At 35.9% G+C, this 26,033-nt stretch overlaps 1 protein-coding gene across 1 annotated transcript in view; it reads left to right on the plus strand.

The window, feature by feature from the left end:
• Positions 1–25,344, plus strand: part of LOC129790344 (uncharacterized) — a 130,728-nt gene extending 105,384 nt beyond the window's left edge. Inside the window, exons 2-6 of the mRNA XM_055827822.1 lie at positions 614–822; positions 2,322–2,457; positions 20,394–20,656; positions 22,390–22,525; positions 22,644–25,344. Coding sequence (XP_055683797.1) covers positions 614–822; positions 2,322–2,457; positions 20,394–20,656; positions 22,390–22,525; positions 22,644–22,786 — 887 coding nt within the window. The 3' untranslated portion in view covers positions 22,787–25,344. The remainder of the gene's footprint in view (positions 1–613; positions 823–2,321; positions 2,458–20,393; positions 20,657–22,389; positions 22,526–22,643) is intronic.
• Positions 25,345–26,033: the final 689 nt, after the last annotated feature.

Consider the following 26,033-nt stretch of genomic DNA (forward strand, 5'->3'; position numbering starts at 1 on the left):
GGTTCTCATTTGCATAGTTATCACTTAATTTAGTGCTAAGAAAACTTCATTAAATTCCCGCGGAATGGGCTTGGTACTTATGCGAACCTTATCTGGGACTACAGCATTATGAATTCAACCTCCAAAAGACTCTTTAGTTTAACTGAAAATTAACGATAGAAGTTTTTTTTATAGAATGGATTTAAAATGGGAAAAATACCCCTGAAATGCTTGAAAATTTCATAAGAGAGCAATTTTAGAGGAAAGTTCTATTTTAATTTAATCGAAAAATCTATATAATAACCATTAAACACAATAAAATATTCAAAAAGCAGATTCACCAGAATCTGTGACTTTTTTTTATAAAGCAAAATAGAAAATGTGAGAAAAATAAAATTCATTCCTTTGCAAATATTTTCTTATTTTTCCCAATAAAATTTCAACATATAGCTAATCAATAAGTAATTCAGACAAAGCAATTATGCCACTTTACATTTCAATACAAACACTCCGGAGAACATTGACGGCTACTGTTCGTGCTTGCAGGAAATTGCACGACAATTTGCCCCCACGCCGCCTGTTTTCATGACCCCACATGCCAATATTTATGCTTTTTCTTCTCACCCGCACACAGGTTCGATTGCTGCCCTAAGACTGACGGAAGTTCGCATTCCCAATCACACTGTTCGCGGAAGCAGCGCCCGGATGGAGTGCCACTACGAGATGGACGGGGAGGCTCTCTACTCCGTGAAGTGGTACAAGGATGGCAATGAGTTCTATCGCTATGTACCGAGGGACATGCCCCCGGTGCAAATTTTCCACCTACCTGGCGTCTCAGTCGATGTAAGTTCCTGAATATTTAACGATACTAATTCAATTTGCCGCACACAGGCGACACGTCCCTACGGCATATACCCTATGTGCGAAAATAAGCTTCTCCAAGACTCTCTTGGAAAATTGTCCCGCAAAACATATTTTGGGCCAGATTGAGGGGGAAGGGCGGTGTATTGTTGTGCTTCTACGCACCCACTTTTTGCAGCATGAAAATGTAGTTTTCACCTGGTGATGCCAATAAAGTGCCATGAAAAAAGAGACCCAGTAAGAATGGCAGAAATCCAGATTCAATTAAGGGATCGTTCGTGCTTCCCATTGCATGCATTATTTAGGAAAGTTCCCCTTGATGAGTGCTTTGAGAAAATGTTGTGGACATTTTACCGCGATTTATCACCTCATTAGGGAACTTTTTTGTGGGATTTTTCAATGAACACACCTGCTTTGTGATTTCAGGTGACATTTTTTGGGATTTCGTACAGTTTGGTCTCAAAGGAGGGTCTTGTATTAATTTCTTTGTGTTGAGAATTTACGAATTTACTGAAGAAAGCATTTTTTTGGTATCAGGTAAAGATTTTTTTAAACCTTTTTTTAAAGTATTTTGGAGAAGATTTTATTTTGCAAAATAATGAGAATTTTGCTCTCTGGTTATACTACGAAATTCCAATGTGGTTTATCTACCAATTTTAGCCCAATAAGCGAGAAATTATTTCATAAATTTATTTTAGTGTTCAGTTTAGAATTTTGATCAAAATTTAATATTTTGGAATATTTGGAAGGTAGTCTAAAATCGATAAACTTCATCAATAATTTTAGCTATAATGATAAATCTCATTGTTAAATTTATAGCCCTGTGCTGCAGTGCCTTTGATGTTCAACTAAATGGGAGATTAAAACGCTATGGTGCAACATAATTATGTGTCTATATTGGCTCCATAATAAATTTATACCTACAATGAAATCTATACTTGTGTTCAAATTAATAATTTTGGAAATTCTTCCTAATTCGGTTTTATATGTACTGTACATACATAATATATATTCTATTTTATATATTACGCAGTATTAAATTTTTTTGTTATTGCTGTTCGAATATTTCCTGAAATTTTTGCGCTGGAACTTAACCCTTTATTTGGACGAAACTAATATTAAACTGAAACATTCCAGAGTGATTAAAATTGAGGGATGAATTTTAAAATATGTTCAACAAACTCAAAAGCTGTTTTTGTCGCTCCTAATTAGGGGAATAATTTACTGCATATAATCAAGAAAGTTTCCCCGGAAGAAAAATGACTTGGTACTTTCTTCTTGTTTTTGATAAAAGCCACAAAATGGTTTGCTTTTTGGAAGTACCCACTACAAGTGCTAAAGAAATGCACACTTGAGAAATGCCAAAGGAGAAATCTTTTACTTCCCTCCCTCATAACCACCACCTCTGTACTCTAACCACCCTGTGTTATGCTTGATATTATTTCAAGCATGTTTACATTAATGCTTCTACTCTGTTATAGCTTCACAACTCAACGGACAGCCTTGTGATGCTGCAGTCTGTAAATTTGTCCGCATCCGGGAGATACAGATGTGAAGTATCCGCAGAAGGACCCTCCTTCCAGACAGTGTCCGACCATGGTGATATGATAGTTGTTGGTAAGTTTTTCTTTTGACACTCAATTCAGTGCCTTGTGGCTCCACAAACAACATAGTTTGATGCTCGACAGCATGCAACTTGTAAGAAAAATCACCACCATCGTAATATAATTTTAATGGGATGTATTTTCTCGTCAGAGTACTTGGAGTTTATGTATATAAAAGTTAATGTTCCTGCATATAGTGGTGGATACGTTGAGTTTATCTCGTTTATCTACTTCCACAATTATGTTATTTTTCGAAATTATTATTCTCTTAACACATAAATCAGGAGAATAATTTTAAGAAATGCATCCATTATCTCTTAAGGAACTTTTAGTTATGAAAGTTTATTTACAACGGTATTTTAGGAGCATATTTTTGACTACTCAACCAAGAACTAGGTTTGTTTTCTAGTTAGCGTAGGAACAGAAATTTATTTCAATGATTCGTCCCTTTAAAAACGATATTTTTCTGAATAAAAAAGCTCCCCTTGGTTTATAAGCTTTTACAAAAATTTTAAAAATGTGATTCCCATCAGTTCCTACTCCACGTCTCAATTTACACCCCAAACCAGCAACCCTTCCCGAGTGGGGGTTCAAATAAAGAAAATGGAAGAGTTAGTGGGAATAAATATAACAATGTTTCACACAACTTTTACGATTTTGATATCTTTTGATGTAAAATTTAGGAGATAGATAAAAGCTTTCAGGGAATTATTTGCTTGCTGCAAACTTCTTGATGTCTTCCTCTCTCAGTCTCTCGCACATCCTACCCAGCACTGAGAGCTGCTATATACATACACTTTGAAGGGGATGGAAAAAAGGGTGCAAAATGGGGGAATGGGGTTGATCATAAGGAACACCATCAGAGCTATAGTAACACTGAAGCATCATCCCTACGACGAAACCTTTTGTTGCAAGAGGAGGGTGTGTTTCACAACCCTTCCAAATGACTTGATACAGCCTCGATGCTCCTTTAAGCTATTCAGAAATTTCGTGGATGCAGAGAAGAAAAAGCTCTTGTCACTCTGTCGGCACATGCTCTCTCTCTCTCCTCTTGCTGTGCTATGTGTAGTACCCCTGGACCGCGCGGAAGTCTGGGACATGGTTGTCTGATGCCTTGAAATATGGGGGGATGGATGGAAGGTATTGTGTGCTGCTTAAATTCCAACCCCGTTGCTGTATTGCTGTGTGAAGCCAAGAAAAGCCACCTCACTTGAGTTCCATCCCTCGACGATGAAGATTTATGTCTTCACCCGAGAATGGGGGGGTGTTTTCGCCTGTTTACTACTACTTAGCAGTGCTTAAAAGTTGTGTAAACTGAAGAATCCCCATTATGCATTTTATTCTATATACACATACATCCTGCGCCCAAACGAGCAACAAACTATCACACGATCCACACACTGTGGAAATAGGGTGGAGGAGGAAGGGGGTGCCACTTGCCAAAGAAGAAAATGAGAAAACTATAAACTTTATATAAACACATTTATAAATACGATTTGCTCAATTTACCTTCGGTTACATTTAACAAAAAAATCCTGGTGGGGTGGTTTTTCCTCACAGTTCTTCTTCCCCCGAACCCACAATCTTGCATTGAGGAGTGCACTCATTCTGCACCATCAATTTAATAGACTCAAAGTTTGTCTCACACAAACTTCTCCTTCCTGTTCAATTTGCAATTCTTTTCCCTCCATCCAAACTCCATTAACAAACCCCTCGCCGTATCTTGAATGTAATATGACGATCCTATAAAGTGCGGGTGAACTTAGAAAGTTTACGAGCATAATATACTTACAAAAAGAGAAAAAATCCCACTCGAACTTTCTTCATCTGTAAATAAGGCACTTTAAAAAATTGTTAGTATTCTAATGAGGAGGCTTTCTGAATACAAAAAAAAAACAGAAACCCCCAAAATGAAGTAAGAAAAAAAATATGGGGGTGTAGAACTGAGACTTTTGCAGCACAGGGGCGTATAAGAATGGAAATAAAAGAAACTTTTCAGGCATAAATTTGCCTCCATGAGAAGCAATAATTTTCATTTTTTCTTCTCCCTCTCTACCAGGACTCATTTTCATATTCAGGGGTTTGGGGGTGTATTTTAATGAAAATTTGAGGAGAAAAAGTGAGTGACTTATATTCACAAACTTCAATCGATTTCACTTGCTTATGGCTTTTGGATTTTTATTAATAAAGAAGGTGGATGATGTGTGAAAAGAAATTTATATTCAGGCGGAAAAAAGCAAACAATGCAAGAACAAAAGGAATTGATTTTTTTCTTTGGCTGAAAATAAAGAAAAGAGCCGTGGATTTAGGTAAAATTCAGTGATTGTATGAGAATATGAGCCTTACACAATTTGGGTGTATTTATTGCAAATAACCCTGGAGCTTTTTTTAAAGCCCCCTGTGGTATGCATACCGGGTGGGGGTGCACCAGGCAAGAGAATTCCAGACATAAACCACTCGTGAAGCCAAATGTTTTTACTTAATTCTATTGGTCAAATATTTACCCATGGAGAGAGAGGCAGAGGTATGTTTTGTCTAATTATTAAATTATGTGGATTTCGTCAGTGTGCCTTTCTCGGTGAGCCATATATGACATGACCAAGAAGACGGAGAAATTGTGTCACAATCACACAATTTCTGTGGCTAGTGGTTTAATAATATCTGGTGAAGTTGTATCCCACATTCTCAATGAAGATGGCCCCCAACCCACGGGGAGCTATGTCAATCCCTCCGAGCTCCAACCACTCGGGGCGTAGTTGATTAGATGCCTGTATATGGGCTTCCTGTTTCCCTTAATAACAGTATACCATTCATACGATGATGTGACCAGACAATATCTTCCGTACTATGATTAATTGAAGTACAACTTCCTCCAGGTGGAGGATGGGCTGTTGCTTTTACGGGAAATGGAGGGCTCACTCGAAAGGACTCCCCCTCGTACACTACTCACACACATTCTCACACGTTCCTTTTTTATCAACACATGTGAGTCACACACACATACACCAAGGACCACACTTTCGAACATCATTAATTAATATTTCTATGTTGGGTTTTTGTGGCAAAAAAAGAGAAGCAAGTGTGGCTTTAATAAACATATTGAAGGAAGGAAAAAAATGTACAAAAATAAATAGCATGATGAAGTGTGAGGATAAGAAAGTTTTGGCAGAATTTATTTATTTTTCTTCCTTAGAAGGAAATATTTTCATATGTTGTGAAAAGGGATAAATAGATGTATGAATTGTGTGTATAACAAGTTAATTAACATGCAAATAAATCATTCTTTTCATTGTTTTAGGTCTGTTAAAATTTTGGGAAATAAATCTTAACCCTTGGAATGCGGAGCGGGGTCGTTGAACGACCCCAGCGCTATATTTCGCGCTATAACTCAATAAATATAAAAGATAGCGTTCCCATCTTTTGGAAATAAGTTCCTTGGTTATCTGAGAAGGTTGTGTAAAAATTTCAGCTCAATCCGACCACCACAAGAAAAGTTATTAAGAAAAATGTAGAAGAAGGGAATTCAAAAATTGGTGTAACGGCCATACTGCGGAAAATTTCTTAGAGCATAAACAACATAAAACATAATTAGAAGCATGTAAATGTGCAAAACAATAAAGAATATTCGAGAAATATTGCCATTTATCACTTTGCGGGTAGTTAGGGGAATGTGGGGAGGAGTGAAAAAAAAATTGCAGTTTCTTGGCAAATTTCTCAAAAAGAAATTGTGAAAAATGATTGAAAAATGTTTTTCCCTAATATCTCCGTCTAAGTAATTTAGGGCGGCGAATTTGTGGTGCAGGGTGCAAGAGGACTATATAAGGAATCTATAGACACTAACCCGACAACTCTAGGTTGTATAGTTTGGGAGAAAATTGGCTTTCTTTTTGGGGTCGTTCAACGACCCCACCTTCGCATTCTACGTAACCACCAAGGCCTCCGCATTCCAAAGGTTAAAAGTCTTGAGATTACATTATTAATAATAATTAATCATTTTTAGAACAGAAATTCTACATAATAAAGAACTATTCATTGTATATTGGCTAAATCCCCATTCCAGTTAATAACTTGTAGAGTAATAGTGTAATCTTGCAGAGTGTGAAGAAAGAATAAAAAACTGCCAATAAAACTTCTTTTTCTCCAGTAAAATCATTTGGGAAATGCTGTCAAAGATTTGTCTAAAAAATGTAAAAGATGACATCAGCTTTTGGTTTTTTCCCCAATTTTAATGCATAATAGGTATTATCAAAAATCATCGATGAAGAATTGTCACGAATACTTCAAGTATTTGTAGTCAGCTTTCCCCTCGTCGAATGCCAAAAATAGTCCTGGCATGGGCCCGATGGGTTCGTGGAATTATTCCACATGTCTTGTTGCGGGTGAGCTTGTGCCGGTGGGTCTCTGCATCATCCATAGACTGAGTTCAGTCTTGCTTGGTGGCTCAACGTGAGCGGACGCATGGGAATAGTAGTGCAGTGTTAGAGGGGACAGCAAAGACCCGAGGGTTCCGGTGGCAAGTCGCTCCACACTCATAGAGAAATCCGTGAGTGGCCATCCTCTACGGAGGAATCCCTCTGCGAAAAAAAAACCCCTTACCACATATTGAAAGGGTAAAAAAACCAAATAAGATAACGTCAATGTTTATATTTTTGGGCAATATTTCTAGGAGATTTCAGTGTAGAATAAGGAGTTTTTTTTGTCAATTTATTTATCCAGCTTCGTTCTCATAATTACTCATATTCTGATTGTCTTTTTTTTTCGAATAAAAGTTTGCACCACATAAAAATGAATGAACCCCTTTTAATTTATTGAAAATAAACCTTTCAATATTTAAATAAAAAAGGTTTCTTTTGCAAAGCTTCACAACTAAATCACAGGTGTTTAGAATAAAGTGCGAAAGGTCAACTTGTAGGAATTCTTTTCACCTTTAATTATTGTGTAAACTCTTTCCTTACACCACCATAGAAATTCTTCAAGTGTAACTTCATCTTGTTAATGACTATTGATTTGTATATTTTTTTTTTCATTTCATTCTGAGCTTCCTGTCGCGTGCTCCACAAACTGGTGTATATATTTTGATTATGCCATAGAAATCTCGTAGATAGAAGCGTCATACACTATCTTTTGGATTCATGTCTTTTCACAGAGCTTTTTGCCAAAACCTTTTATATTGCATTTTCATTCTCAATGGGAAATCCAACTTGCACGGGAGAAGATCATTCCGAGTTTATCCGTAAAAGGGAGAAAGTAATGTGACAAACGTCAAGTGAGTGCGCTTCTGAAAGCTCCACCCCCCCCAGTGCTGCCACCCACCATCACACCCCATATCCGCCTGTAGAACCAAAGAATGTGAGAAAGACCGTGAGAAAAACGTCAAAATGCATTGAATTCTACTTTTTTTTTTAACCTTCTTCTTCAGCCCCCTACTATCACCTTACGGGGGGGACTTCGTGAAAGAGCTTTCGTGCAAGAGGGCATGTATGTGGAATTATTTTACTGCACTACATTTTGCCAAGCTGTGCAGGTGCCTTTTGACTCTCTCTCAATGCTGCATTTAAGCATTTCTATATAGCCACAACACTATAAGTGGGTGATGGGAGTACGGTGAGAAGCAAAAAAAAAGTGCAACCCACAGAAGTGCACTCATATGCACTTTTCTTTCACCAACTCCGTCTTATGGAGCACCTTCATTTTCTTTTGAATATTTAGAAGGGTATGGGAGAATGTATGTGACTCGTTGATATTTATGGAAATGCATATCATGGTTCTCTGTTATTTGGAATTATATAACAGCAAAACATTCCCTTTTTTGTGCACACATTCTCCACGGAAAGAAGGCAAACCAAGAATCTGTCACTATGTGTGCTTTTTCAGCTGCGCTGCATATTTTTTTTTTCACCACCTCTGCTCTCAATTCTGATAAACATGGAATTCTAAATCTGGCATATCAAACCACAAAGTCTGCACGAAAGATTGCATATAAAATGCATACAGTGAAGTTTATAATGAAATGAATATTGTGGGAAAATACACAAGAAAGTATATCACTGGGCGGAATAACTCTATTTTACATGAATATGGTGTGTGATAATGTGTTTTGTGAAATTCATACATATATACCCTACTTTTGGGGATTTTGCAAACTCCAGGTGAAACTAATTAAAGTATAATACGGAGACATAGAATGGAGCTCCATAAAAGATTTTTGCGCACCTGAAAAATCATATTATGTGGCTTATTAAGTATTTTACGTGAAACATGATATTTTCAAGAGCTTTTGAAGTATTCACATACGCTTGTCTTCCCACCATAACACGGTGTATTTTAGGGAATGAAGGAGTTGACAATATCGTATTTAGAGACTTGACTCTTTGTGTGGATGTTTTAGCAAAATTTAGGTAATTTATCTGACATTGTACATAACTATGTAGGAAGGGGGAAAACGTGAAGGTTTAAAACGTCGCAACCTATTCAACGTGTTTTATAAAATTAAAAGAGCTTGGTAGTTAAGAAATGAGAAAAAAAAACTTTCAGAAACTTTTTAATTAAAACTGGAATCCTGACTATAAATCATTTTATGTCAGTTCTCTTAATTTGTAAAGTACACGACTGTAATTTGTATTAGATATTAAGGCTGGATACTTTATGAAATTCTTTTTCATTGAGCTATCTAGCTTTCTTTTTTATGTAGTCTATTTTAGATCTTGGTAGCATTTTTAGTCTTATTTATCGAAATTTGAGAAGGCCTCACGTTACAGAGCTCTGTGAGCCCTCTACTACTTCTCTTCAAAGAGAATAACAAACGGATACGGGGTAGGGCAATGCATTCTTCCTTCATGAGACTTTCAATTTTATTCTGATTTAATTTGAAGCCCTTGTGGAATTTATTCAAAGGACTGGTGTGGGTTACACGGACCAAGTTAAAAGGGTTAACTTTTGCTTGTGATCTTCTTTTCTTAGAAGTCAGTGTATTCATGCTAACGAAGCAGGATATACAACCGACCACCATGGAGTCTTCGTTGTTATTGCAATTATGATCTGTGTGCACACATAAACTCCGCTCGCAATGCTCGTTGGAAAATTTCCAGTTTCCCTCCGCGCGCGTGATGAAAGGGATAAAAGGGAGTAAAAAAGAGAATATTTTCCATAGTAAAAATAGGCAAACGCGAGAAGAGTTATTTTTCAACTTGGAAGCACCAAATATAAAGTCCCGGGGAAAAAGGAAACTTTAAAAATGTTTAGCATGAAGAGCACTCAAAAACTTTCTTTCAAGTCAGTCTTGTTTATGAGTTTCTATATCCCATGGTGGCGAGATGGGTGGGGCGGGGGATGGTATGAAAAAAAAGAGAATAATAAAGCTTCACATTGACTTTCTAATTTGTATTCATGTCGAGCTATTTTTCTTTTTTTCAATTTTCCACACTTTATCCTTCAAACTCACTTCCTACGGGGGCACGTGGGGAAGTTCGTGGGGGTGCGGTGGGTTGGGGATGGCTTGTGATTAAGGCAGCGCGGTGTAAAATTTTAAGCATTTGCTATTATCTCATGATGTATTTCACAGAGTTCTTGTGTGTCTTATACAGGGAATTTTCTTTGGGTAAGGAAATAAATTTTCCAAGGGAAAATGCTACAAAAATGATAAGAACTACACACAGTAGCATAAAAAAGACATCATATGCTGTTGACTGTGTGTTGGACAAAAAAAGCGGGATGTTTACACAAAAATATGACACCAGCAGATTCTGTTTGATGGTCATTAGTTATAGGATTTCCGCAATTTACCATCGTTTTCCCCCCCCGGCGGGGTCCGTTGATTCACGCAGCGCCTGAGTAGCTGAGATAAATGTGATGGAGAGGATAAGGACATTAGTGTAATCGACACCTACAAATAGTCATCCTGGAAATCCGTGTCTTCGTCTCCCCTTCCATTAGCTCCCCGGATAAGCCTGAAGTTTGGGGGAGGGTAGGTGGAAAAAAAGACCAGAGGAAAGCAAAGATGCTGTCATAGCAGAGACTTTTGCTTGCTTCCCAATTCAATGTTGGTATAATCTTCCATGTGAAGAAGGAATGATGAAATTGGATGTCTTTTGTAAAATTTGTCCTGTAATCTGAACGATAAATTAAATTCTATTCTCAATAGAGATCAAATTTACAGGAATTAGGAAAGAAATTTAGGAAAAACTTCTATGGGGATGTTTTTATAGTAAATCGAATGGGATTTTCCAGTGATGTTTGAGCTTTATCTTGTTACAGGAAGGAATATATATATCAAAATATCTCCCTTTCTACAAGAAGTGTAGTAATGGATCCTTTAAAATTTAATTTTTTTTTAAGTTAAAATTTATTTTCTCAAAATCCGAATGGAAATAATCAATAAATGTGCGAAAAGGGGACTCTTTAAGCTCATACCATCTAAATTTTGCAAAATTCACGATCAAGAGTACTACAAAGTATATTAGGGTCGCTCCGTGAAATGCTAAACTGTAAGCAAATTTCCCAATTTCACTATAATTCTCTCCAATAGCTGCCATAATGGTGAATAATGCGAATGTAGCGCCTCCAGACTAATTTCAATTTTGGCATATGTGTTGTATCCTACTATGTTTCGCATTTCGTGGTAGTACAAACGCCCTATATTTCCCACCCCACCCCCCCTTCATGCGGGGAAAGGGTTTTTATTTGACTTTCCATGAAGGGGAATGTATTTGAAAGAGCTTTCCAGAGACCATCAGCATGAATTGTTAATCCACATTAATCGATAAACTTGCTATATAGTGAACATGTTTCAGGTGAAGGTTGGGGGTGGTTCACATTGGGTATTGGCTGTGTCGCATCGTAGCATTAAAAATAAATGACTATAAATGAAAACACTCTGGTGATAAGCATAAATTCCCATTCTAACCCAAAGTGCTGGGGTGAGTGTGCTTAGTTAGACTTGGTTTCATATATACTACATACTAGTCAACCCGAGCCCCCAATCACGTGTGAGCAAACTTCATTTTAAGCAATAAAAGGGGGGCGTACACACAGAAAAATTTTTCGCATTTTGTGAATGCGAGTGAAATGGTTCGCAGTTTCAATGTGCGAGCCTCAGGTAGACTCGCACATTACTATTACGAGTCTATGGTAGATAGTTTCTTTCTCACTAACATTTGACAGGTTTTTTTGACAAGCTCCTTGTTTATTTTCAATTTGCCCGTTACCGCAATTCTTTTTTCGCGACGAAAAAAGAAAAAGTATGGATTATCCTACGACATATCGTCATGAAATTCTGTTGCAGAAATTATTTTTTCTATGGTTGTGACGCGTTGTGACATCCTTTAAAAAATATGCGAAAATTTATGTTTTCGAGAAGAAATTTTATTTTTGTGGACCTTTACATGAGATCAGATAATGATTTTTGGTGTTTTAATAGTTTTTCCAGATGAAAAATTAACAAAATAAAAATCATGTGTAAAATTGGTGATTCCGCCCAATTTCCGCGCGGCGCTAGTGTTTGTGAAAGAAACCTTTTAAATGTTTTTCTGCTATAACATTTGCTTTCTTCTCGTCAATTTTATCAATTAATATTGTATTTTTATTTATCTATTTTGGGCAAATAATGCTATTTATGGAAGAAATATTGCTTTTAAATTGGTGTAAGTGATTGAGCAAATCAGTATTTATAGAATTCAATGTTCAATTTCGGTCCAATAAATGTGAAAATTTTCGAGAAATAGTGCGAATTAGAATTATTAAGGGAACTTAATATGTTGTCTTGTTTTTTGTTAAAGATGTTGTCAGAAAAATTAGGATTGCCTAAATCGGTCCGAACTCGAAAGGTCTTTTTGAGCATAATTTTGATTTTTTTAATACTAAAAAATAAATAATTAATTTTTTTTAGAAAAGGTAAGGGTTCATAAAAATCTTAAAGTTCAGATTTTTAAAACAAGGTAGGTAATGATTCAATTAAATAAAAAAAAGTAATAATATGAATGGTAATCAATTAAAATTGAAATTTTATTCATGTGATGATTTAAATTTTGTAGCTTGATTGAACAATTTTAATTAACATTATGTGGAAATGTGACTTTATATCTAAATTAATTTATGCAATAAAAATTTAAATTTTCAAATTTTAATCGATATATCGCTTTATGCGTATAGCCAAATTGCAAATTATTATATGATAAAAAATTAAAACTTTCTCTTCTACGCAGAAAAACAATTTAATTTAAACAAGCCCACGCCGTATGAATGAACGAATGGTGTAGAATGTGAAAGCTTTAGTATAATAACATATATTATCGTGATTCATTTTATGAACATTATAGTATTTCACGGAGGGTGGTAGACGGCTTGGAAGGAGTAGAAGTCTATTGAGCTTGTGCTGTCATGGTGGGGCAGGAAAGGGGTGGGATACATGGAGTATATGTAAAATAAAGTGTCGTCGGTCCCCCCAAAAAATCTCCTCATATTATATTTTGGTGGCATTTCCCATAAATCCAGAACCCGACTGCCGCATTGCCGCCTATTCACCGGGATAATGATTTAAGCTTTCACTTTGACATTTTTAATTTTCCTTACGGGGTACCCCAATGTATCTCCCCATCACCCTCCCCTCCCCCAAACGGCGTCAGACCCAGCGGACGGGATCTCTTGTGCGCCCTTTTTTATGCCATTCTATGGTACACCCTCACTCAGCAGAAGTCCCCATGAAAAGGACCCTCTACCATATGGAGGGGCTTTGATTTATACGCCACGGATTTGCGGGGTGCCAAACGATATACCGCGGGAGTGAACAGGTCCCCAAAAACTCACTATGCGAACCCGAACGAAGAAGTAGCTGCGCTTGCCAGAGTCACATTTTTTTTCTTCTTTTATATTTCACCCCTATTTTTTTCATATCGTGCCCCCTCCCCCGCCCTTTAACATTTTCTTCATAGAATTTCATTCACATGACACTGACTCCCATTGTGCAGAAAATTCTCACTCACTTCCGCACAGAAGATGACACAGGGAGGTCGTGTGGGGGTGGCAGAAAAGAAGACACCCCGAGGGAGAAAAAGTGAAATTTATTTATTTGGGGTACACCAATTTAAATGGTGGGTGGGATGAAATGGTTTTATAGTTTCTTTCCTCTTCATGCCACTATATTATTTCTTATAAATATACTCGCAACTTGGCATATATTTTTTTTTTATCTACATTCATTGTAAAGTTGATACGTTCTTAGATTAGGGATTTTGACTTTTTTTTTTTATTAAACTTTAAATATATTTAGTTTAAATATTTCAATAAAGTTTTTAGCTACTTTAGAAACTATCTAGTTGTGGTAAACCTAGAAATATACGTTAAAATCTAAATTTAAGTCATATTTCTTAATTTTTTTTAAAAGTTTTTTTTTAGTTAATTACTTAGTTTGTAATTTTTGAGTTTAACGTCTTTTCCTCGCTCAGTTTTCTAGGCGTTTTAGGAAAGTTTTGACGATTTTCTTTAACAAATTCAGAGCTCATTATAATCAGAAATTTGAGATAACATTTTATAAGAAAAGTTAGTTCTTACTTAAATGAGTTATTATATGATTGAGTTTCGCTTCTAATAATTAAAAAAATATTATTACAAAGGGATGTGTAAAATATAAAATCTTAAGAAAAGGTTTGTTTTAGATTTAATATATAAAAAAAATTCTTAAAGGCAATATGTTTTACTCCTTCTAGAACAGGTTGTATCTCAGTTAGACTAAAATTTTTTTTTGTTGAGATCTCAAAATGCCTTAAAAATGTACATATAAATCTGACTAATGAATGTAGAATTAGAAGAATTAGAAGAATTAGAAGAAATCAAAATTTCCATCCAAAATCTATCATCTGTTTCACTTAATTTTTCAACTCTAACCTAAAGGGCTGTGAGGAAGAACAGCAAAAGTGAGGATAGAGAAAGTTCTCTGTGAGTATGGAAAAAAAATACTCAATATCTGTGTATTATAATTCAACATAGCTTTGAGCTATACTATCAAAACCTTGGGTACAATCTTTTTCCACCCCCAACACAAAACTTTGAAATACCCTCCCTCAGAAGCGCACCCCCCGTTGATGTAGTATTTTCAAAACGATATGCGAGAAAAACCTTGCAAAATTTATTTTCTCAGCGCTGAGAGTTTTATTAATCCCAAAGAGGGTTTTGTTTTTAGTTTTTCTCTCTTTTCCGTGTGTTTGTCCTCCCACCCATTCACAATATATATCATCGTGCGCGCAGGGTTGCTTAAAGTGCTGGTGGAGATTTTGTGAGGGGGATGTGTAGGAGCGGTGCTTTTGTATAAGAAAAAGCAGAAGGACGAAAAAATATTTTCTCTTCTTTTTGGGATGGGGAAGGGGATGAAGAAAAGGCGGAAAGGAAAAAGAAATGAACGCGGTGACGTGTTCATTTTGTGGAAAAATAAATAACAACCCTTTTCAGTTGCCGTAAGCTCCGTGGTTGTTAGTAATAATTCTGGGTGATGCGCGTCCTTCATCATCCTTATTTCGTGGTCGTGAATGGAGTGAAATAATCTAGCTTCCCATTCAATGAAGAGAGTGAGACTAGCTACCACGCGCAGGGGGAGGCGCGAGAATGAAGATGAAAGTAGTAAACCATCATCATTACAATTCGCTTGTTCCCTTCACTTTTCCCAACCCCATTCCCCCGTCGTGGTGTTTTTGCAACGGCGCGCGCGGGGGTGTGAGCTGCATGTCTTTCCAGTCCTAAAAGATTAAATTCAGCCATTTCGTAGATGGGTTGCAATATCAAGACATGACTCTAAAGTGTTATCAGCAGTCAAGTTCTTTCATACTTTTCTCTTCTCACATTTCCCATAAAATTCCATTCCCTTTAGCTCCCTCTTCTTTTTGTCTCCTGCTTTTTCCATACTTTCCCACCATGTATATGTAGTTGTTCCTTTTTCCTTATAAATTCCAACCCTGAGAGAGCGATGCCACACAAGAGCAAGGAGACTCACGCGGAGCAACGACATGCTTTTTATTAATTTAAATATACATTATGCAAATTTTTGTATTACTTAATAACCCAGGGTGACAAGACACCGTCCGGGGTGATTTTCAGGATGTGGAATTTTTGTGCAAAAATACCCAGGAAATCACCTGGCTCCGGAGATTTTCTCAATATAAGATTCACAAAGAAAAGTTAAGGGGTTAACTACTCTGATGAAATTTTATTTTTTTATTTTTACTTTACGGTTTAATAGAGTTCTTAACGGCTGATCTTTCTTCGAGGAAAAGGTATTTTGTAAAATTTTATCTGATATTTGACATTATTTTGCCATAATCTATTAAAATTCTGAGTCAAAAATCTTTGTAAATATTTGAATTGGTTAACAGCTTTTAACTCAAATTAAATACATTTTTAACAAGTTTGTCTTTTGAATCAATATTTCATTAGATTATGGCAAATATTGTGAAAAATCAGGCAAGCAGTTACAAAAAACTTTTTTTTTTCAGAATAGAATTAAAAATCGACAGTTGCTGCTAATTTTTTTAGAAAATTTTCCTTTTACTGTATTTAAATAAAGATTGATGTAGTCAGTTAGATTTTCTTATCTCAGTGAGTTTGTTTGTGGATATTTTCCTGTCAACTTTTATATCCTCCCTGTGTCAAACACCAATAAAATGCACCCTATTTGTTTTCCTTATCATACCTATGACGATACGTAGTATTTAGATTGTTGACCAACTTTTCCGAAAAGGGGGATGTTCTATCAATCCATCTCTTGTGGTTGAACCCAAAGAAAACACAGAGAGAGAGAATAATTTTACATTTTGAATTTGTTGTAGACAACCCCTCGGTATGAATTGTCGACGCAGTAAAGATAAACATTTGACGAGTTGATACACTTTCACGGTGGTTGCGAGGCATTCTCGTTGTAGATTGCCACCCCCTCGCGTCAGCTAAAGTGCGGGATATTATAAATTGAATTGTTGCTTATATTAAAGGAAGAATTTTCCAGAGCTATGCGATCACCCCACCGTGGAAAATGTCAAATGGTATTATGTTCTGAAAAAGTTCTTTGAAATCTACTCCGCGCGTTTAGTTGAGGGGTTGTAGCGCAGGGTGCTAAAGCGCGGGGGTATATCAGCACTGCGTGAATCCCCTTTTAGTGTAGTTCCACAAGAATATAAACAGTTGCCGTTTGTTAAGATTACGCCCGTGAAATATAATTCTATTGCTCTGGCTTTTATCTTTTCATATCTTTCATGTGAATCTCTCGAGCGCACACATTGGGTATGCGCTACCCTCCCCCAAACTCTCTAAATTTGCGAACGAGGATCTCCATGTCATCCAGGGGTGTTTTAGAGGCGCTCACACAACACTTTCACACATTTGGTGCTAGAGTGAGTCGTAGATACTCACAACTTCTTGTGCTGCAGAGCCACCCACGCTAGGGGGTGGTTGAGTGTTGGCGGAAATAAATGTTTCGCGCGCGATGTTACTTCATCCCGTGTAGTGTCATCCCCAAGCTCAGTGAGAGGAAAGAAAAACTTACACACAACTCTTTTAGTGAAAAAAAAAAGTGATGGAATCATCATAAAGTCAATTTTGGGCAATTTTTCGCATTCTTTCTCATTTAGTACGCCATAAATATCATCCACTCTTGCGGGGGGCTCTTTCACCGTCATTTTTACCCTCCCTTGCGATTTTCTATATCAATTTTTATAGGAAAAATCATTTATTTTCCAATTTTCTCATATAATCTCTTCCAAACGAGGAAAATTTTCTTCCTGCCCCAGGAAGGACAAAAACTGCAAATTCAGCATATTTTCTGAATCTATCAACTTTTCCTCCCTTTTTTTTTCCACGTAATTCACCATATATGAAAAGTAAACCCCTTTTTGGATAGTATGTGTGCGACATTTTAGTTTCTATGCCACATGGAGGAATATCTCACGTCTTCCTAGGGAGACAATTTAGACTTAATTTAGAGGCACAAGGGATGGAAAAAGTCTTTCCTTGTGAGCAGATACTGTATAGCGTGATAGAAGGTTCATTGTGGAGGAAATCAGCAGAAGGATGCTTTTCCTTGGACAATTTCACCATATAGCCTCTCTATTTGATTTAAAACTCCACAATTAGGGTTTCATATGAAATTCTCAGGCTCTGAATCATGCACAGCAATTATGACTCATATGGAGGATTTTCTAGGAAACCCTCTCTGACCTTCTGAATTTTCATGATTATACTCAATCATTGTAGGGGTTGAATTTCAGTATAAACTCCGCAGGGTGGAGCTGTAATTGACGAGGGTTGAGTCTCTGGGGTGAATTTTCTTGAGTATATGTTGATGTTTTCATCAATAAACTGATTTGTGAGAAGTTTCAATTCGAATCACGACTAACTTTCACACAAATATGCCTAGAAATTCCTTGAAAGTTCGCCTCCATCTGTTTGAGTTTAGGTGGGCTGAGTTCGTCTGGGTTCTAATTGGAAGAGATTTTAAATTTAATTACCTCTTAATTCATTACTCAATCCATTTAACATTTTGACGTGATTTTGTTGATAGACAGAAAAAATTATTTTTTTTTTACTGAAGCACAACATCCCCTTTCCCTCAAAACTTTAATCAATTGTAGAAAATTTTGAAGAAAATAAAATCAATTTCTTATTAAATCATTAGTTAATTTAAATTTTATACCTCGATTGAACTTCTTTCATGCTTTTCAATTCAATCAGAGAAATTTACAAGAAAGTCAATCATAACGCGTCCAGTTATAAGAGTTGGTGTCCCACAACGTGTAGAAGTTTGTTTATGCGTTGTAATGCGATTTGTGAGCAGAATTAGCAGACAAATTTGATTTTTTTGTAAAATTCGACAATTTGATGGATAAAAATGGTCATATCTCTGGTTCTATAAGACCTACAGAAATTTCTTGACTAGTTTTGGAAAGGCATTAAAACAGGCTATAAACTAACATAAATTTCAATAATTTTCAAGGTCACCTCCAGAACACAAAATGGCGGATTTTTGTTTTGCGAAAACAGTTTTTGGCATTTTTTGTTCCGAAGGAATAGTTCTAGAGGTTTCTGATGTTCTAGAAAGTTATAGAGTTTTGCAAAATCTTTAATTTGATACTAAGATGAGCAAAATCGGCCAAGCAGTGCAGGAGATATGGCTCTTAGAACTTTTCAAATTCAAGAATTTTTCAAACTGCGATATCTTCTAAACGGCGACATAGATTTTCTTCATTTTCGGACTGGTGAAAGATATTGAGTCAGGCCACAACATATCAAAATTTAAAGGAAAACGATAACAGATGTTGGGAGATATTGCCCCTTAAAGTTAGGCAATTTTTGTTTTTGATTTTAGCGCCTCTTGCGGCTGTTTTTGGAACTTGGAATGTTCTAGACAGTTGTAGGGCTTCTCAATACCTTTCATTTGATACCAAGATGGTCAAAATCGGTTAAGCCGTTCTCAAGTTATATCAAAAAAACACTTTTTGCTTTAGGCCGCCATATTTGCTAAACGGCTTGACCGATTGTCAAGTATGAATTATCGATGAAAACGTCTCACTGAGCTCTACAACATACTAAAATTTCAGACTTCTAGCTATAAGGGAAGTCATTGATGGTAGTTCAAAATGGCGGACGGCGGCCATCTTGGATTTTGAAAATGCGAAAAAATGAAAATTTACACCCACATTTCTATAGAAAACTTCAAACCGGAAGTCTCTATCTATTGCCGTTCTCGAGTTATAAAGCAAATTTTGGCGCAGAGGCCGGCAGGCCGGCCGGCGGGCCGGCCGGCCGGATCAAAAATTTTCCACCACCATTTTTGGAATGTGGGATGTCTAAAACGTGCTCATACCAAATTTGAGCCCGATCTGAGGTGGTCGGAAAATCCGACGATTACAATACTTGGTGTTGGCCACGAAGTGGAACACCAACTAATTATTAATTAACCTCACGGCGCTTGAAAGTCTTACTACTTAGATGTTCTGCGAATAAGCGCAACAACAACAAGAAAAAAACTTACACAAGAATTACAGCGAAGAAAATGAGAGAGAAGAAGAAGTTTTTTCCTATGATGATGAAAAAGAAATTGGTCTCCTAGCGTTCTTTTGTTTTGTAAATAAAATTATTATGTTCTTTATAGATTTTTCTTCATGTTTTTTTTTTTACTTTTTTGTTAAGACACAAGGATACACAAGCATAAATTCCGTGTGTGTGTGTGCACCATATACCGCAAAGAAAACCATGTAGCAATGAATAAATTTTCTCTTTTGGGTATCTCTTCTTATTTCTCCTATTGTATTATGAAGGAAGATCTTGTTGGGTTCTTTTGTGGGTGCGCCTTTTTGCGCGCGGTCCTTGTCGAAAAGTTGTTTTTCGGTCTGCATGAGACGCCCGCGCGTTATATTTGCCGGCAAAGGGAGAAATTAAATAATTTTTGAAATTGTATTTGCCTCCTCAGAAAAAGCACAAAATGCCGCCAAAGCTATGCTTCTCCGCATTACTTCTTTACTCCCCATCCCCCATTACGCCATCAGCAAATGTGGATCCAAAAGCCACATAGAATTTTCTTTATATGCGAGAATGGTGAAGAATAAGGTGAAGAACTTTTCTACTTCTCCGTGTCTGAGGGAAACAAGGAGGGCTGGGGGAGGGATGGGAGGTGTATATAATCTTAGGAATGATTCCTATGCGAATTTTCTTCCAAGCGAAATATAATATGCATGCAATATCATCGCCGGCTCCTCGTCCTTTTCGCATAATATGAAACCGATGGGAGAAAATTGAATTTTTCAATTTCCTCTTTTTAAACCCAAAAGCTCTGTAAATTCAATAGGAAGTAACATATAATGCCAAAAGGTCCTCCAGAGAGAGAACCTAGAGGGTGCACCACCACTGTTCTTTCCCACAGGACAGATTAATTCACCATCCTTGGGCAAATTCACAGCAATTTTCCTTTGCTCCTTGCAGCTCTTCCTGAGGAGGGACCTCGTATTACGGGTGGAAAGCCACGCTATCAGCTTGGGGATGTTGTGAGAGTGAATTGCACTTCGGGACGATCAAAACCTGCAACGCATCTTAGTTGGTTTATAAATGGTGAACACGCAGATCCGTCTTTCCTGCGGAACTACAATCTCGTCATCACAGGACGTGAAGGACTGGAGACAGCGACTCTCGGATTGGAATTTCGTGTAAGGTCGAAGCACTTCAAGAAAGGCGACATGAAGCTCAAGGTAGGGATTAAAAGCTCTCATATATAGGGGTAAATGCATTTTCCCATTGAGATAGAAAGAAATCGTGTGAGACAAAGTTGTAGCCCGGAAAATTTCCTATAAGACAGTCGTCATTATAAAATTAAAATATTTTCTCGGTACATACCAAGGAAAATATATTCCTCAATTAAAATTAACAAATTGCCCCATGTTCCCCTACTTATTTGACTCAGCTTTAAGTTCATAAACATTCTGCTATAGTTGAAAGAGAGAGTTAGAAATAAATTTAATTATTTGTAACAAATCAATATTATGGTTAAGTTATCCGATTACCTATTCAATTCATTGAATTATTTGTTATTTATTATGCATTAGTTTTCTACGTAATCTATTTTTAACTTATATTAATTTAGTGATTTCTGATTAATAGATAAAATTAGATTAATTTTAAATCATATTGAATTATTGGGATTGATATCTTATATGAATCAAATATGAATTGGTAATTTTTGTTAATGATTTTGTGAAAAAAAAATCATTTTAATTATAATAGGGGATATTGGGGGTGTCACTACTACACGCAAAATTGAGGAAAAGCTTGAAATACATTTGTTAGAGGAAAATGGTCTGTAGGTCAGAATTTTTTATACAAAACTCTTCTATTAAAGAAACTTTGATTTTCTAGATTAGAAAAACAACACGGAATTCCAAGTTTAATAAAAATATAGACAGGATTTTAGGAAAAACTCAAAATGGGCTAAATCTTACGAGGAAAATTGCGGAATGAAAAATTTCTCTTAGAAATGATATTTAAATAAATCTTTTAGCTTTAATCTTTATTCCTTAAAAAACCCATTAAAAGCCTAATTTATCTCTCCTTTAGCTTTAAATCTTTATTTAAAAAGTTCGGGGTGATAATGGGCCTAATTCAGCGACTAAGAAACTCTTAAAATCTTTAAATTTTGTACTGAAATTTCAAGATTTCAAGTGAATTTCAAGGGTTTCTTGGTCGCTGAATAAGGCCTAAATTTTCACGAGTTTTATCGTTTTCTTTAAACTAATTTTCAGAAGTCATTTTATTTAAAAAAATTTTAGCGCTATCAGGAAATAAATTAAATAATGTTAAATTCACAAATTATTAAAAAAAAATAAAAATGTGGAAAAATTCCCAGTTATGTGCCTATCCAATTAAATGTAATTGAAGCAAAAAATGCAGAATGTTAATTAAAATTATTTTTAAATATCATTAAAATGATTGAAAATTAAAAGTCAACTAATTATGAATAATAAATTCACTTCAAAAATAAATAAAATTTTCCCGGGAAATATTCAGAAATTTTTTTTTCGAATGAACTCATAAAAATTAAGCTTTTTGTTTAAAATTAGAATGAGGAGCTTACAAAATAATTTTCTTCCAAATAGCTTTTCTTTGCACTTGAGAGAGAAAAATAAAAAGAAAATGCTTGCGGGGTGGTTTTTGTGTATTACATTTTCAATTTGTTGTCCTTCCCATAAGGATGAGAAAGTTTAATATTCTCTTTTCTTTAGTTTAGAATTAATTGAAATTTCAAATTATTACTACCAATTGCTACAAAGTGTTTGTGTAGCTATACGTGCAATTGTAAGAAGTGAGGAAGGGGGATTGCTGATTTGGTTGTAAATCTCCATTGGAATTTAGAAGGATATTTCAAGGATATTTTGGGTGGTGTAAATGGTGAAGAAGCTCTTCCATTTGCTTCTCTGTGTCATTGCAGTGTCTGGCTACAATTGCCACGGTGTACTGGAGGAGCAACGAGGAGAGTGTGGAGGGTGATAAGCCCCAGAAAGCGCCAGTTCTCGAGTCGCGAGAAACCGTCTACGCCAGCAATTCCCGTGCTGATCGTGTTCAAGGTGAGTGGCATGAAGGAGGAACCCAGAGGCGATGACGCCACCCCGCGTCGTATCCTTTTTCGCACCCCCCTTTGCACAGATGAGGGAACATGAGTGACGGTGAATGTTTCCATTTCAGCAAACAATTCCGGTTCGATTTTCGAGAACAGTCACTTGAGGCTCGTTACATTCCTGCTGACACTGGTTCTCACAACTGCCGGCGCCAGTCCATTCCAATCGCTCTCCGGCAGTGATAATGGTGCCACTTCTGCCACCAGGTAGCTCATCTCGGTGCCCCTTCTCCATCGCACAGCCATCCTCCTCTAAAAGAGAGAATTCACACCGAGTGAGCTACGAGAAAAAAGGCAGAGTCTGTGTGTAAGAGAAAATTCGCCCCGGCACCAGGAAGGCATCCCGTACTATCCCTGCCAAGACGTCTTGAATTGCAGGAGGAAATTCCACGTGAAATCCATAAATTGTGTACACCACATCCCACTCCCCCCGCCCCTTCCTTCTTGAATTTTAATAGTGCATTTTCCACAAGAACTGCCACCACCCCGTTATAAGACAAAATGAGCCAGCGAGTGTAGTCCTCGAACAAACCAAGTCCATTGTGAATTTATAAAGGGAGGCACAGGAGGAGATGAATGGGAGAGATCCTGCACCGGGAAAAAGAGGAAAGTATAACTATATAGACGATACATATCGACATCTATTGCCAAAGAACCTTTGTAATGATTTATTTTCCTCTTTACATTGTAACTGTAATTTACATGTATCATCTACATAAATATTATGAATTTCTTTTTTAAAATTCACATTCTATGCGAAAAATTAACCCAAATACATACTATACAAATTGAATATAATGGGTAATCAATGAGCAACAGTGGAAAAGACGTTGAGTAATTTTTTTTAACCAACTTACCAATGCAATGAAAAGTTCCTTGAAATCTTTCAAAACTTTGTGTAGAAACTTCTGATGAAGAAAGAATAAAGTATCCTCCCACTTGGAAAAATTATTTATTCACTTTATTGGATAAATTGATTTTTAACCATGATTAAACTTTCAATAATTGGCTATTTATTCCATTGAAATGATTTTAAGCTGCAATTTATTGGAAAATCTGTCTTTTTCTTCGATTTTTTCAATTTATCTTTAACTCTATCAATGGTTCGGATTATATAAAAATGTTAAAAAGATACGCACAATATTCAGGAAGAATTTCCATTTATGTTTGTGCTGTTTGTGGTACAAAATTTAAAAGGAGTTTATTCATTTTTCTTATGGAAAAGCTTCTCATTCAAAGAAGCAAACGCCTATTTTTTGTATAGAATTTAAACAAGAAATCACCAAACAAATTTCATATTTTCCTCTGAGACAAGCGGGGAATAGCGGACAAAAATTAGTTTAAAAATGTAGATAATGACGTCATTATTGCGTTTTTTGTTTTTTTTTTGAAGACATAAAACGCAAAAGTCTTGGCAAAAATCATAAAAATACTTTGTTAAAAATAATCGACGAAGCATTAATATAAATATTTCCCACATTGTAAGGGAGACGAAAAACACAACAATGACGTCATTTATTTAATTTTTAGGCAAGTATCTTTGTTGGCTTTTCCTAGCTGATCACAGTAGAACTTTGGTGATTTCTTATCAATTTTTGATTCAAAACAGAATTACACGTATCTTCAATTATTTCTCAAAGAAAGAGTTATCTCAGACGTGAACGAATAAACTCCTTTATTGATTTTTAATTTTTACAAAAAAGTATCTTTAATTCCATATCCCAGAAGCAACATATCGATAAATATTTTATCCTCCTTCCGATCAAATTACTTCAACGTCTTTTCGCACAATTTGCCCCCATGAAAAATCAAAATTGATATCACAAAGAAAATGAGGAAAAATAAAAATTAATTTTATGACAAAACAATCTCTTTTGAGGGCATTTATTCTTAGTTAATAAGTTGCATTATATACCAAAATTGTGATGTTTTATGATAAAATGAAAAAATGGGAAATTTATGAAATCAATTTACTCTTAATCTCTATAAAATTAATTCATGTTCATAATAAAATATATTGAGAAAAAAAAAGAGTGGATATACCAAAAAAATGAGAAAAAAAACGTGAAAAAATATTTCAGAATATATTTAATTAAAGTTGAAAACGCGATAAAATTTGCGATAAATGTATCACTCTTGTGGAGTAAATATTTGTCATAAAAAAATGAGAGTTATCAAGAAAAATCATTTAAGTTTTTTTTTGAGAGAGAGAAAATTTTAAAATGAGAAAAATTGCGAGAAATCGATGAAATTCTGAAACTTATGAAAATTTAATATCTTCTATACAAAAATATTATTAAAATGAAAAATAAAAGAGTAACTGCATTGAGTAAAATATTAAAAAAAAAAAAGAAAATGAGAATAAAGAACCTCTTTTATCTTGTATAAACGTTTTGAGAACAAACTCTAACTAACATTGTCATTGAATGTAATTTAACTTTTAAGACAAAAACCAAGAGAATCTATTTGAAATGGGGAAAAACAATGAAAAAGTGTTTTAAAATGTCTTTCTTTTAGCATTTTTGAACGTCAAATGGGGTGATTGTAAAGATGCCGCGGGTTGGAGGTTGATTCCTCCCATCTAGACCGTGGTGGATAAGAAAGTCATGGAGAAAGTTATATTGCAGAAGGAATGCAGAAAAAAAATCCATTATATTGATATATAAAAGAAAATACAGAAATTCTTGTAAAAAGAAGAAAATATAGAGAAGATTATTGTAAATATTGAGGATGAAATTATGAAATAATATTAAAATGTTTTGCCCTAAATTATGGATTTGTCTTTAATTTTGGTTCTTCAAAATGAATTGCATTCGGTTACGAAACACCCTGCCATGTTAAGCCAAAGTGATAAATAGTGATTCCTTGAGAATTTTCAAGCTGACACTCTGGGGGAAAATTGATGAAAATCGTTGATCCACTAATAAGACAGAGTGGCGTGGGAGGAAGGCAAAAGAGAGAGAGAGAGATGAAGTAACTCCGACAGCTGAATGCGATTATGAAAATAGAATTTTGCTGAAAGAATGCTATTAATTAAATTACCCCATAACTCAGATCCGATAAAAGTGTCTCTTCCCCGCCAATGTCTTCTTGTCACTTTTCCGGTGTTACCGAGGACAGCTGAAGCACCACCAAGGGGTAAGTTCTTTTAGTCAGTTCCGTCTCTGCATACTTTTTTCTTCTTACTACCATTTCGCAGAACTCTAAACACATTAGCCCGTATATAGAGGAGATCCAGACAGGGAGATGATGAGAGTTTTGCACTTTTCAGTTTTCCGCAGTCTCCCCCCACCCACACACCCGGAAGTATCCCGCACCATCCGCCCTGCCCTAAGCCGCATGCAGTGTTGTGCCGCGCCGTAAAGGAAAAAGCTATATAGCTGAAGGATGGGGATGGTTTGGGTGGAATTTTCACTTCGTATATTTGCTTCTTTTCTCCTCTGCATTGAGATGACATT

This window comes from Lutzomyia longipalpis, chromosome 2, assembly GCF_024334085.1.
Source record: "Lutzomyia longipalpis isolate SR_M1_2022 chromosome 2, ASM2433408v1".
Taxonomy (NCBI): domain Eukaryota; kingdom Metazoa; phylum Arthropoda; class Insecta; order Diptera; family Psychodidae; genus Lutzomyia; species Lutzomyia longipalpis.